Source organism: Candoia aspera, chromosome 4 (genome assembly GCF_035149785.1).
Source record: "Candoia aspera isolate rCanAsp1 chromosome 4, rCanAsp1.hap2, whole genome shotgun sequence".
Classification (NCBI taxonomy): domain Eukaryota; kingdom Metazoa; phylum Chordata; class Lepidosauria; order Squamata; family Boidae; genus Candoia; species Candoia aspera.
Window position 1 is genome coordinate 21497936 of NC_086156.1, and position 14139 is coordinate 21512074.

The window sequence follows — 14139 nt, forward strand, 5'->3', positions numbered from 1 at the left end:
GTAGAAGGGGAGGGAGAACAGGTACTGAATTTATGGCATGCTAAAAATAAATGTTCTTCAGAGCATCAAAAGCCTCTTCATGCATCATAAGAACATCTCTGAAGGACAGAAATAAAAAGAGTTCGGTTAATTGGAATATGATTCCCCCTGTTCTAGAGTTCAAGTATAAGTACTTCTCTCTTCTCAATGTCTCTTACTGTAGAATTTACACTGACATAGGCACACAAGCATTTTGGATATCAAGTAAATATCTTTATTTCTAGTGGTGTGCAAAACCCCAGGAAGACAAAAATCTGACATTAATAACCTTGTATTGGATGTGCGTCCAAATATGGCATGTTTCTGTCAAAAACTATCCTAAGCAAAACAGCTTTTGGAAGCCCCACAGAGATTCAGAAAGCTGCTTTTGTTTCCTCTTTTTCTAGCCAATTTAATATATTTTTAAAATCTTCCATAAGTTTCTTCAAATTATCTATAAATGAAAAAGACTTGCCATATTGGTGGATGGCAGACAATAAACTATACTGTATAATTCTAGGTTGGTGATAGCTTCCAGCCAGCATTCCTTTAAGGCCTTTTAGGACATTTCTGTAAAAACGAAGCACTGAAATTTAAAGGGGGGGGGGGGGCTTTGCATAAAATTTCTTGACTTCTGCTTGAGATTTATCAAGATTCATCCCCAAAGAATAGGTTCCTATGCTAGCAAATTCAGATCAGTTCAACAATAAGCAAAAAGCAAACAATAGTTATTTGATGTTCCTAACTGACTCCAAGCCAGATCAAATCAGGAAATGATGGTGGTCAAGGCCAAATGCAAAAGTGCACATATGACTTTTCATTAACATTAAAGGGGGTGGGGGGGCAAATATTAGAGCCATGCATGGGCTCTAGAATTCCATGCAGCCCTCGGCTGTATTTCAGAAGTCCTCTATAAGCAAACAGTTGATGGTGTAATTAGCTGGAGTAATCTCTGCTAGTTTGCTGGGAAACAGTGAGAAAAAGAGAGGCACGGTGAAGTATCAGAAGGAGACATGGAACAGGAAGATGGCAGAAAACAAATAGGTATACCATTTTTTTGTTTTTGTTTTTGTCCAGCATATTACTTGTCAGGCATATTATTTGCTTAAGCCCCACCTCTATGAATATCTGGGTCCCTACAGGTGACTCAGAAAGGAATGTAGCCCTCACCATAAAAATGTGGTCTATTCCATGTCAGGAAGACGAGGAGAGCTCTGCTGAATTAGACCAAAGACCCTACTAGTCCAGCATTTTGTTCTCAGTCCCTTTCCACAAGCATTTGTCCATGCAGGCCTGGCAAAAAGCATGCACAGGACCTCTGGGTCTCATTCCGATGCTGGAGATAATGCATCAGATCTAGTCTTTGACAGCTGTGGACTCCGGAAATGTATTAATTTGTTAAGCAAGTTAAGTGCATTGTGTGAATGCAGCCTCTGAGTTTGCTGGAGGCTCAACATCTTGTATTGATCCATGTATTGATCCATGAACTAGCCCACGTTCTAAGCTCACACAGACTGATAAATAAAAAACTAACTCAAGGTAAAAGTAACTTTCAGCATGTTGCAGTTTGGCAGGTACTAGGTATAGAAGTGACGTTCTCAAGCACATTGTGCAAACACATCATCGGTAACAAGAATGACAGTGACTAGGGATGGGACTGGGAGTTGGTGGCCAAGGCTGGCCCTCTTTTCCTGTTTTTCTTTTCCCACTATTACCAGTAAAGGAGAAGGGAGCAAAAACTGCTCCCTTATGAGGGCCTGGCCTTCCACCCTAGCAACAGCCTTGGATGGATGCCCACAATTTAAACCTCAGAAACAGCATATAGGGAGGATTTGGCAAACCTATCAATGCTCAGGTTGAAATCCCCCTCTTTCCCCAATATCATTAAATATAGAAAGGGCTCTGGTTGCTTTTTCACACCAGGTCTCACTGGGCCTCAGGAGAAGATCACCACCCTGTTACTGTCCCTGGCACTCTACCACTCCGCACGTGCTCAGAGATCCCCTTTCCCTGCCGTTCTAAACCGGATCCTGTGGCGGCTGGAAAATGGGTGCGTGGCAAAGACTTGGTTTCTCTCCCTCCTCTCTTTCACGGCACCCGATTACTCCCACCGCCTCCTCCCCGCGCCATCCCCCCATTCCGTCTCCATCCCTCCAGGCGTCGGTGTCGAGCGGCGGAGACCGCGGGAGAGAGCAATGGAGGCGGGCTGCCGATGGATGCTCGCAGGGCTGGGGCGAGGTGCTCCCCTCCCCTCGGCTTCGTCAGACCCAGAAGGAAGCGAATCTCGTGCCGCCGAGCCGGGCTGGCGGAGGTCGCCGCTCGCGAGTCGAAGTAGCTGGGGAGGCGGCGCGGCCGAAGAGGAGGGGGCGACCCTGGGCGGGCCATCGCCGCCCCTCCTTTGCCCACCGCCGCCGCCGACCTGACGGGGTCGCCTTCACTGCAGCGGGGGGGCTGCCGCCGCCGCTTCTCCCTCCCTCCCTCCGGAGCTCTCGGATCGCGTCGCCGTCCAGCCGCCGCGGCAGCTGCAGGCGGGTGGACGCACGATGCGGGCGGTCCTTGTCCTGCTCGCTCTGATCGGCAGCCCGCTGCTCTTCCTGGGCTTGGCGTGGCTCTCGGCCGACGGCGCCGGGGGCGCAAGGTAGGCGGAGGAGACCCGGAGCCGCGAGGGAGGAGGCGTGGCTTGGGGTGAGGGAAACAGAGTTCGGGGGCGCTGCCGGCAGGTGGGGAGCCGCTACCCTGGGCGGGGGGTACAGAGGTCACGGCCCCATGGGGATGGCAAGAGGGACTAACTGCTGGGTGAGCGCGTGCAGGGGGGCTCTTCCTGACCGCTCCTCCCGCTGGACACTCCCGGGCAACTTTGGTCTCTCTTGCTCGCTTGCTTGCCAGGAGCTGGGAGAAAGAGGGCAGAGCCGCGACGGACGACACCCCCAGAGTGATGAGGTACCTCCGGACCCCCACTTATGTCCACCTGGCTGCTCCGGTGGCCCCCAACAGGTAAAGGCGGCGAGGGCGTTGATGTGTTGGGAGTACAGTCTCTGCATTATCTTGGACCAGGAAGGGTCCCTGCTGACATCACCCTGCGTTGAGACTGCGAGCATCTCCAAAGCTCTCAGCAGTTCGTCACATTGGGTTGGGCAGTAATGTAAGGCATTATTCCACTGGGAGGTAAGGTGCTCTCCCCCGCTCCCCTTCCATCCAATTATTTCCTAAAGCTCCGTGTCTGTTAATACATTAATCTTTCATTTCACTAATAGTTGGGCAAAGGGGTCTGATGCTCTCTACTTACAGTACTTTTAAAACTTTGTGTAAGTGTGTGAGACTATGTATATGTAACGCATGAATATACGATATTATATTTCAGTACTCTTGAAGTAAATCCCACTGAGTTTCAGTAAATGATACGTTGTTCGATAGCAGAGAGCACGCTAATTTCTGACACTGGGAAAATGATATGCCTTCCCAGGGAAATTAGAGTCATCTTTGTTTCATATTTAAGCTAATACAAGAATGATATTGCTGAAATAGCTTTGAAAATTATGTACTTGGCATCCCCTTTTGTTTCTTTCTATCTCTCTTGAATTATCAATTGAAGAGACTATGAATTATATCTGAATTATATCTATTGGATTATATCTGTTACTTTGCCTCCAGTCCTGTCTTTGATGAGTCACTAGATGCTCTCTTCTTTGTTTTCATATAGTTTAGCTGGGAGATTTGTGAATGCAATATTTTCTTTTCCTTAGAGGATCTTTTTAGTAACACCTTCCCCTGTGGTCATTATCACTGTGCTTGCTTTTGGGATGAAAACTTTTCAGAAAGAAAATGCTAATTGCACCGTTTCTTAAACTTTGTCCTGGGAAAAGTCCTCTCACCCAATCCACACCTAGCTATATAACCTGGAGCATAGACAGCTGTTCAGACTCCAAGTTAAAGACTTGGGCTTGCCATCTTTTCCATCTTCTTCCCCATTCCCCCTTTTCCTTTTCCTCCTCTCAGGCCTTTCCTGTCATTCAGCTTTGTATGCTACTTTTGAATCCACTTAGCACCTCGGTGGTGGGACTGTAATTGGAGAGCAGAGATTCAGTTTGAAGCTCTTTGGCATTATATTTACTAGTGCTCAACTGTCATTCGTTACAATAGCTTCATATGAGCCTCAAACGCACACAGAGAAGTAATGAATTATATATTTGCCAGCGGTCCTTCACACAATAAGCATGTGGCACAAAAAATAAGTTGGGATTCACAATCAAATAACGGTTGGGCCAAGTCTGGCAATTAGCGTGCTTAAAAAAGAACGAACACTGTTGTGTAGCCAAAACAATGGCCAAGGAAGATGGGATTACAGAGACAGAGAGAATGGGAGGCAGAAAGCAAGTTTCCTGTTTATTTCCTGTTCTCTGTAAACAAGAGGGTGATTCTGGAAGAATGTGCTCCTGTTATTCAGCTTTTGGAAACTCTCTTGGACTTGATAGTGTGGTGCTTGTGGACACCAGTGTGCCCCAAAATCCCGCTCCTTGCGTTTACCAGGTTTCGGATTGTACCTGGGTTTTAGAAATAGATTGTTTTAGATAAAACTACATAAAAAGGAAGCAGGTAGGCATGGTGTAGGGCTCAAGGTGAGGGACTAGGAATGAGCCACCTAGTTCAAGTCCACCCTCAGCCATGGACGCTCACCTGGTGACTCTTGGGTCACTTTCGGCTCAATGTACCTCACGGGCTTATTGTTGTAAGGGGAAAAGGAGGAGGGAACTCTATGTACCCTTGAGCTCTTATATGAAAGGTGGGATACCGATCAAATTAATCAATCAGTACTTGTCAGCTTTCCCAGGTAGAGCAGACAGGAAACACGACCAGATGAGGTAATTCTACTGTATGATAAGGCTACGTTAACAGAATCTTGCAAGTCTGAAAGTACAGAACTCCCACCCTCCCTATTTACAGCCTGGTAAGTTAGGGAGGATCCTTTCTAAGTTTCCTTCTCTGCCCATTATGCAGCTGTGGGCTCCCCGCACCCCAACTTTTATCTGATTATTCCCCTAGTCTCCCAAGGTCATTCACCATTACAATACCACAATGCAAACCACTGGTCCCTCCCATTGGAAAGCCTTTGGATTCTAAAAAGGTTCCACTAGGATGGCAGCATATCCTGAGAAGTTAATTTTGTGGCAGATTGCTGGAAAGCGTTTGGCCTGAGAGATCAGAAAAAACACACACCAGGCATTTCTATAAAAATAAGTGTATTTACAGAAAGCATAAAACATATTTACAAGCTCATACATGCACATACGCAGAGCTGGGAGAATGAGCTACTGCTGCTGCTGGGCTTAAACAGAAACTCAACCTTTCTGGTGGGAAGCTTCCCCTTAGGCAATGAGCAGCTTTATCTTATTTGGCCATTCTTTTCACACCCCAACCTGAGGATACTTAAGTTTGACCTTCTGACTCTGCCAGAGTGATTTGTTACCATAGTAACTTAGTGGCTTGCTACTTCCAAACCAACCGAATACCAACAAATTTACCTCTTGAAAAATTCATCTTTTTGTTGGGTAGCAGTCCTGGGTTACATACATCCACACAGGTGCTGGATGGCAGCAAGGAGATGCATAAAACTTAACTCTTTGCTGCTATCATATAGAGGTTGTCTGGATTTGCAGCCTAGATTTGATAGCTCTATGGCCCTGCCCATTTTGTAAATAGGCAAATTTCCACGGAAACTCTTTGTGACTGCAGCAGCCTGCATGTGCTCTCGACATTCCAAAGGTGCCCCTGGCTGAAGAAAGTTGCTCCAGTGTTGTGTGATATACCTGTATAAAATTGGTTGTCACATAAGAAGCACTCAGCTGGCATTTAATATTTTAAGGTTTACTGTTTGCTGTACTGCTATGCTTTACAAATTTAATATAAATATAAATATAATAATGCAATATAAATATTTACCAGTCCAAGCTTACAAAAACTGAGATGCTCCAAGAAGGCAGCAAAGAGATACAGAAAACTGTAACTCTTTAGTGCTATCTAGCGGTCATTTGGATTTTTGCAGTTCAGATTTGGTAGCCCTACATTTAGCAAAATAAATTAAAAATTTACTAAAATAAATTTTAAAAATTTACTAAAATAAGTTAAAGAATGACCAACCACTTGGGAATGAAGTCTTGTTCATACCGGCATTTTCCCAATAGATTTATGAATGTTAAACCAGTGCTGTGGATGGTTCATTAGAAATTATCTTGTCTAAGAGGACTGTTCATTAGAAATTCCCTTGTCTCCTTGGTTCCAGGGAATTGCAAGGTAAGATCTAAAGATGGAGAAAGAGTTAGCTTTACGATATTTAAGTTGCAAAAGTCTGGACAACCTCTAGATGCCAGCAAAGATGTACAGTTATAGATACATATTTTACAGTGCAGATGTGGTAGCCCTAAGTGGAACAAAGTGGGAAAATTGGGCAGCAGGAGGAAATGTGAGTAGATCAATAGGTACCGCTTCAGCGGGAAGGTAACGGCATTCCGTGTCGTCATGCTGGCCACATGACCCAGAAGTGTCTACGGACAACGCCGGCTCTAAGGCTTAGAAACGGAGATGAGCACCGCCCCCTAGAGTCGGACACGACTGGACTTTATGTCAAGGGAAACCTTTACCTTTACCTTAGGCACAGGCAACTATTTTTGGCGAAGTGCTTCACAATCAGCTGCAGAGGATTTCAAGGTGCATCTCCAGTGACCCACCAACATCCTAAGGAAAGGAGGGAATTTTGAGTTTGGGGGAAGGCTAAGATGGACAATACATGCAGAGCGTTAACATACATTTTCAGCTTTGAAGACAGCAAAACCAACCAAAAGAAACAAATAGACAAGTCTAACACAATATCATGCCATTGAAAATTAGTTTGGTTTAATTTTCTCAAATATTGGTAATGAGTTCTAGAGTTAGGCTAAGGGCTGCAAAACAGGAAGCTATTAGGCTGTGTGTGGCCCATGGACTGCACACCCCAATTGATCCAATGATCAACTTAACAGTTGGGAGATATTGAGAGGCAATTACAGAGCCATAGCCAGTTTCGGTAAGGTGTTATGGTATGGACCCAAATTTAGTCATGCTTAGAGAAGGTCTGCTGAAATCCCTGAAATGAGACAAGTTACTTATTGCCAACTTAAATCAATTTAAGGCATTGATTTCAGTGTGTCTACCCTAAACACGGCAATGGTGAGATTAAGTCTTTCCATTAAGATTCTGAGAGATTACAAGGACAAATGGAAACTTCAAATATTGCTTGCATTAAATAATGCTTATATTATTTAAAGTTGCCATTAATGAGGGATTTGCAGAGATAAGAAGGAAAAAGCCTTTAAAAGAGGTAGGAAGTTATAATAAGTTACAATGTCTTTGATTTTTCTTCCATTTCTTGTTGAATGAAATGGTTAGGTTAAAACATTGAATTAAGCCCACACAAAACGATTTACATTCTGGCTTAGGATAATATGGCCAAAGCACAGGTGTGTTCTTCACTTTGCTAAAACTACTTATATGAGAAAACAGATTTTTTTTGTTTCATGTCTCTATACCTGTCTGTTACTCTTTTGTTCTGACGAAGTATTTTATGGTCCAGAGCACTGGTAATTTTATAATCTGTCTGTCTGACTGTCTCTGTCTCATTTTGGAATGCAGTGATTAAGGCTCCCACCATGGCTGATGAGAGCTAATCACTTTATAAATCCCACTCCTGCCTCTTAACAGTTGTTCTCTTGTCCTTGCGCTTGGCTTTTAACTCTGTGGTAGCAAAGATAAGGAAACACTTTCCTCAAGCCACAACATCACCCTTCCTTATAAGCCTTCACCTAGTCAAGGGCAGAATTTTAGGCTACAACAATGGCCCAGACATTGCTTACTGTGATTACTCAAACATTATTGCTTCACTGTCAGTTTCTTTAAAAGCTTTTAATGTGCGTGTTGTAGGAGCCGCAGCCAAATGGTAGCGAGAGATATTAACTGAAGCAAGGCGGAAAGGAAGCTGTTTTCAAGGATGAAACAGATTACATCAATGTATTGGGCTAAATTCATCTAAAATTCATGGCTGGTTGTTGTAAATGGTTGTGTGCAATTCAGCCCTCCCCCTTATGTGTCTAAGAGTTTAGAGATGCTCCTACTTCCAAGTCCTTTGTGACCTTCCCTGTTCTTTCCCTTCCTGTCTTAGTGGCTCCCCTACAGAAGTCTTTTTTAAATAATCCGTTCAATCATGTCCAGTTCTCAGAGAGTGCCTGAACACATCCCTGCAGTTTTCTTGGCAAGATTTCAAAAGTGGTTGCCATTGCCTCCTTCCTAGGGCTGACAGAGAATGACTGGCCCAGGGTCACCCAGCTGGCTTTGTGCCTAAGGTGGGACTAGAACTCACGGTCTCCTGGTCTCTAGCCTGGTGCCTTACCCACTCCACCAAACTGTCTCTCTACAGAACTCAATAGCAATGTGCAAATCTTGGGAGGGCGTCACTTTTACAAATTTTGAACAAAACACTCCAAGCTGCTTCACAGGATAATGTGCCCCCTTCCCTTGCTTTGGAGTGCAAAATGAAATGGCTGCATGGCTTTGCTTCACCTGCTTTGCTTCCTTCCTTCATGGCCTCCTGCAGCCAGAAGTGGACTCTGCTTGGGGCTTACAAAAAGCCATAGGAGGTTTTTGTGGAGGTGCTGGATGTGTGGAAAAGCCATGGGCAGTCCTCCCAACTATGCACTGTGAATGTTGGTAGAAGCTTCTGTGTTACACCGAGATCACTTACGGAAGTGGTAGAGAAGATGGACAGAGTATGTGGACTGCATTTCCTCTTCACCTCAAAGAAGAAAACACCACTGAGGCATGGAGCTCTTAGGTTGCATTTAAGCTACCTGCCACAGGCTGAGTGCTTGCAGCCATTGTAATAGTTTCTCCCTAATTGCACTGCAACCCTCTTGCAGCATTTTAGATTGCATGCTGGCTGGGGAATTCTGGGAGTTGAAGTCCACATGTCTTAAAGTTGCCAAGTTTGAGAATGCTTGGGAATATTCAGCCATATCACAGCAACTCAAGCAAATACTTCCTGGTATACATATAACTTAAGATAAATAATAGTTGTTAAACTACCACATCGTTATTTTCTCTATTGTGGCCCTTTATAATGGCAGATCATTTTGGTAAAGCTGAGAAATTATTAAATATATACTGTATAAATTAATTATTAACCAGGCCACAGAGACCTCTATGTTCTCTCTTCTGTCAGAATATTCTATCTGTCAGGATAAAATAGTTATTACAAAGAATAGGAATAGTTATTTAGCATACAACTAGCTTGGCAGCTGTACACAAAAGGTTGCTACCATTAACATCGGTTCCTGCAGAAATATTTCTTGAAGACATTGTTGAAGACTTTCCTGGATATATCTGATTGAACTGATAAATTTGAAGGGAATGATAATTCTTTGCAAGCTATTACCATGATTATTGTAGTCGTTCTAACCCAACAGAAGGCATCTGTTGGCCCAGAATGCAAAGGCACAGGTACTTAGAGATGCACCTCAGTACACCCACACAACACCACTGCTCTGCAAGCTGCATTGGTTTCTTCTAAGCTTCCAGGTACAATTCAAAGTGCTGGTTACCACCTATAAAGCCCTTCATGGCACAGGACCAGGTTACTTGCAGGAAAGCCTGTCTCTGTCGTCATAGGCAGGCAGGCAGGCAGGCAGGCATTTAGGGATTTGGTCTGGTTTTGGTTACCACAAGCATATGGTTCCTAACTATATGGCCAGAAACTTTCCCATTCTTGCTGTCAACTGTTTATTAAGGCTTAAAGGCAAAGGAAACCTTTGCTTGCTGAACCGGTCACATTTTTTGACAGCCAAATTGCAGAGGAACCTTAGCTTATGAAGAATCATTCCAGAATGCATGAGTTTAGTGGAGATACCTGACAACCTGATCTTGATTCCTTTATCTGGTCAAACCTTTAGTGACAATTCAGTGTGAAGAAAAAGAGAACAAGCATCAGACCAAGTTGCCATGATTAATGTTATAAGACATTTTTTTACTTCTGCAGTTTAAGATTTTACAGTTCATTTCTCCAGCATTTAGATTGCATATTACCTTATTAATCAAAATGTCATGAACCTTAAAACAGAAATGTAGTCCCATTATCTAATTTAATGAAATTAGTGGCAGAATATTTTAAGAAGTCAAAAGGATGTACCCTACTGGTTTCTAATAACAATACTGTAGAGCATCAGGCTTAATACTGTGTAAGAGAATGAGAAATAGATAGATTGAGGTCAGGAATATAATAATAGGGAGGGACATATCACATTTAGCCTTTTTTAAAAAAAAATGCCAGTTGGGACTATCAAAGTCATAAATAGTAAGTAAATGCTAGCTTTGAGGAAGAACAAACTGATATTGAAGCTTCCATGCAGTTGTCTGATCTTTCCCAGCCTGGTGCTCATCAGATGTTTTGAAGTAAGATTTCTACCAGTGTGGACAATGGACTGAGATGATGCAAAATACTTTCAATGAAGTAGGACAAGAACCAAATGCCCAGATACCTGAGGTTAGACAGGGAAGATAATATTATAAAGGACTGGGGATAAGATAAGAATAGACATATGTTTGGAGATTTGGGAGTTGGACATTTGGGAGTCCAGCAATCAGGAAAATGGCATCAACATTTTCCAATAGTCTAGTTTTCCCCGACCTCATGATCTCAAGACGTGCTGATTTCAACTCCTACTATTGCCACTTAGCTTGGCCATGCAGTCTCAGGATTAGGGGAGTTGAAGTCTGACATTTCTGAAGGACGTCAAGTGGAGGAAAGTTGCAATCATCTTTTAATGAAGATTGTACCGTGATAGAGAGATCATTATCATTAAACCATGTGAGGTGGGAATCCTGGGAGGGTGGTGAACGGGGAAGACAACTTTTCTGTGTGAATCTATGGCCTTTGGTCTAGCCCCCTCCTCTGGTTGCTGTGGAAGATACTGTCTCAAATCACATGCTGAAATAAGAGACATTTCCTCAGGTTGATGGGCCTCCACATATAGAAGGCCCTGCATTACTGTTTCTTAACCTTGGCAACTTCCAAGGTTTTAACTCCCTGAATTCTCAGGAATGGCTATGTTTGTTGGGGAATTCTGGGAGTTGAAGTTTACACATCTGGAAGTTGTCACAGTTGGGAAACACTGCCCTGGACAAAGGAGAATGTGTAAATGGCTAGACCTGTTTTCCTTATTTTATTTGTAATGAGGTTAGTGAGGCTAGTGTTAATGGCATTTCAGCCAGCCAGCTGCTAACGCAATCAGGTCTTATCAGTGGTTATGGCAAAACACTGTTACACTAATGGGTCAAAAGTTACCCTTTTAAGAATACAGACTTCCTTTTTTTCCCATGAACCCTTGACTCAAGAGAGTACTGGTAAGGCTTTCATTACATGATCAGCTCCTGGTGGCAACTGTAGTCAACCAGTGTTTGGGAGATATATTCTGTGCTGCCAGGTCTTGTCAATGAATTCTGTAATAAAGTTGCTTGATCAGCCACTGTTTCCCCACAGATCTTTTTCAAGGAGGACTAGCTATGCAAAAAAAAAAAAGTGACATGTTCAGATGTTCCTATAAAATGACTGACTGGGTAAATTACTTGACTGGCTTTGTTTTAATGAATTTTAATCCCCTGGAGGTTAGCTGATTGGGATGTAATTCAAATAAGCATTTTCAGATATTCTCCAATCCACTAATCCCTCTGATCTAGTTAAAGAGTACTTTAGGAGTAGGTCCAGTGACTTTCAATATTAGGTCAGCATTCAAGTTCTGAATTATCCTACTCTGGACCCTTTATGTGAAGACCTAGCTCTCTGGAGAAGGCTCTAATTCTGGGAAAGGTGGAAGGAAAGAAGAGATGACCAGCAGCAAGGTAGATGGTCTCAGTTATAGTGGCAATGAATGCACGTTGGAAGACCTGAAAGACAAGGTTAGGGACAGATGGAGAAAATCTATGTGGTCACTAAGAGTTGACCCTGACTTGATGACATATAATCAATCAATCAATCAATCAATCAATCAAAGTTCTGACTAAATTAAATACAAAGGGAAATTAACTGGTAAAGAGTGTTATAATCCAGCATCTGAAACCGAAATAAGGTATTATAACTGTTAAAAAACTTTGCACCAAGACATGCAGTATTTACTCACTTGGGGATATTGTTGCTGCGTAGAACTATGAATGTTCTACTGTGAATTGCCACTTATTTGGCTTTATTTTTTGGTAGGGGTGGAATGAATATATATTGAATAAAGGGAATGAACATATATGAATGAATATCTGGGGAAAGAAAAAAAATCTATAGAATAAAAGCTTTAACCCAAGGTCACAGTGCCATGAACAGTTAACTGGATCTCCAAAATGCAGGATAAAAGTATCAGCTGGCATAAAGACTTGAGCAAAGAAGAGTGACTAAGTATTTGCTTTTCAACTATAAATAATCATTGATTTTGTTTAAACCCTGCTACAGTTATTAGGACAAATTAATGGTTAGGATGGTGGAAGCTGAAGTTTCTTCGCTTTGTACGGTTTTCTGCTTTTAACTATCCCTCCAACTATTTAAGCTAAAATAGCTGTTTTTGATGGTAGCATCACGTTTTTGCAGTCCTAGCACAACCTCACTCCAGGGTAGCTGTAAGAAGGCAGCATTGATTTATAAGCAGTTGCATTCTGACACATTAATTCTGAATGCTTTACGCTGCACAGTTTGTACTATTTAATATAGCTAACTCAGACTAGGACTCACTGTTTTAGTTTATATGGTCATCTGTCCATAAGAGCCTGTTCGCAACATTTCCTTCCTTCCTTCCTTCCTTCCTTCCTTCCTTCCTTCCTTCCTTCCTTCCTTCCTTCCTTCCTTCCTTCCTTCCTTCCTTCCAGCTTATTTTCACCAATACTTTTTGTGACTGTCGTTCCTTCCTTTGAGGTCAGATAAAACGTTGCAAACAATTACAGTGGGAAAGAGGAGGAAGCTTATCCATCAATTTCACCAGTACTTACTATCTTTTTTCCCATAAAAAAGATAGGGTGGTAAAGGAGGACAAATTATGTTTGATAATGTCCTCTTTGAAGCTTGAGGATCTGAATTACATCCAAGAGTGGGTGAACAAATGTAAGCAGAACTAGAAATAAGAGTTTAAGAACCATGCTCAACCACCAAAAAACAATTCAATAACGTTCCTGCCAAAGGATGAATAGTGAGATAAAATAATGCAGACAGACCAAAGCACTGGGCAGTGCCAGCTTCACCACTTTGTCAACCTACAGTTGAAACCAATCCTGGGGATTCCCCCCCCCCCCATATATATGTTTGTGTGTGTGTGTGTGTGTGTGTGTGACATATCTGTATATACAGTAAGTGTTCACTTATTCATATGAACCATATAAATACCATATACCTGGTAGAAACTGTTGGCAGAGTGCTAAGAAAGCATTTGGCCCAGGAGAGATCAGAAAAGTCACACACCATGGCATTTCTATAAAAATAATTTTATTTACAGAAAGTAAACATATTTAAAGGCTGTTTGCTGAAAGGAGAGATTTCTCTCAGCTGCATATTCTCTGCAAGCCTACACAGAAGGGAAACTGAAACTAAAACAAGCTGAGGCAAGTTCCTCCCTTAGGCGATGCAACCATTAACACGTGAAAAGGGGACAATTAAATTCAACCTCTTCACGGCCAAAATGATTAGTTACCATAGTAACCTTAATCTGTAGTAGAAAACAATAGATTAACAGAAACCACACTCCAAAAAAGGACAGGGCCAGGACAAAAACTTATCAACTGAAATAATAATTCCCAATTCATATTAATTACTGGTACTATGAACCCCCCCAATTTATCAAATTAATTGATCCCGAATCTGTTTATACCAGTCCCCTTGTGCACACTCCGACCACTCTCATACACAGAAACCCACAAGTATATACAATCACAGTCTCCTCCTAGTGTAACCTTCAGTGCCCAATCTTCAATTTGTCCACACTTTTACCAGCAGCCAGCAGTCATCTCCACTGAATGGCTCATTCATTTGTCTTCAGAAGCCTCTTCTTAACTCTACATGGGGCTCCTCATGGG

At 42.6% G+C, this 14139-nt stretch overlaps 1 protein-coding gene across 2 annotated transcripts in view; it reads left to right on the forward strand.

The window, feature by feature from the left end:
- The first annotated feature begins 2565 nt into the window (after nt 1-2565).
- The window catches only part of ST8SIA6 (ST8 alpha-N-acetyl-neuraminide alpha-2,8-sialyltransferase 6), a 31913-nt gene continuing 20339 nt past the window's right edge, over nt 2566-14139 (forward strand). The window contains exons 1-2 of one of the 2 annotated variants that reach the window (XM_063303556.1): nt 2566-2656; nt 2905-3012. In XM_063303556.1, the coding sequence (XP_063159626.1) occupies nt 2954-3012 (59 nt within the window). In that variant the 5' untranslated portion in view covers nt 2566-2656; nt 2905-2953. The remainder of the gene's footprint in view (nt 2657-2904; nt 3013-14139) is intronic. The other variant, XM_063303555.1, reaches the window with a different exon arrangement.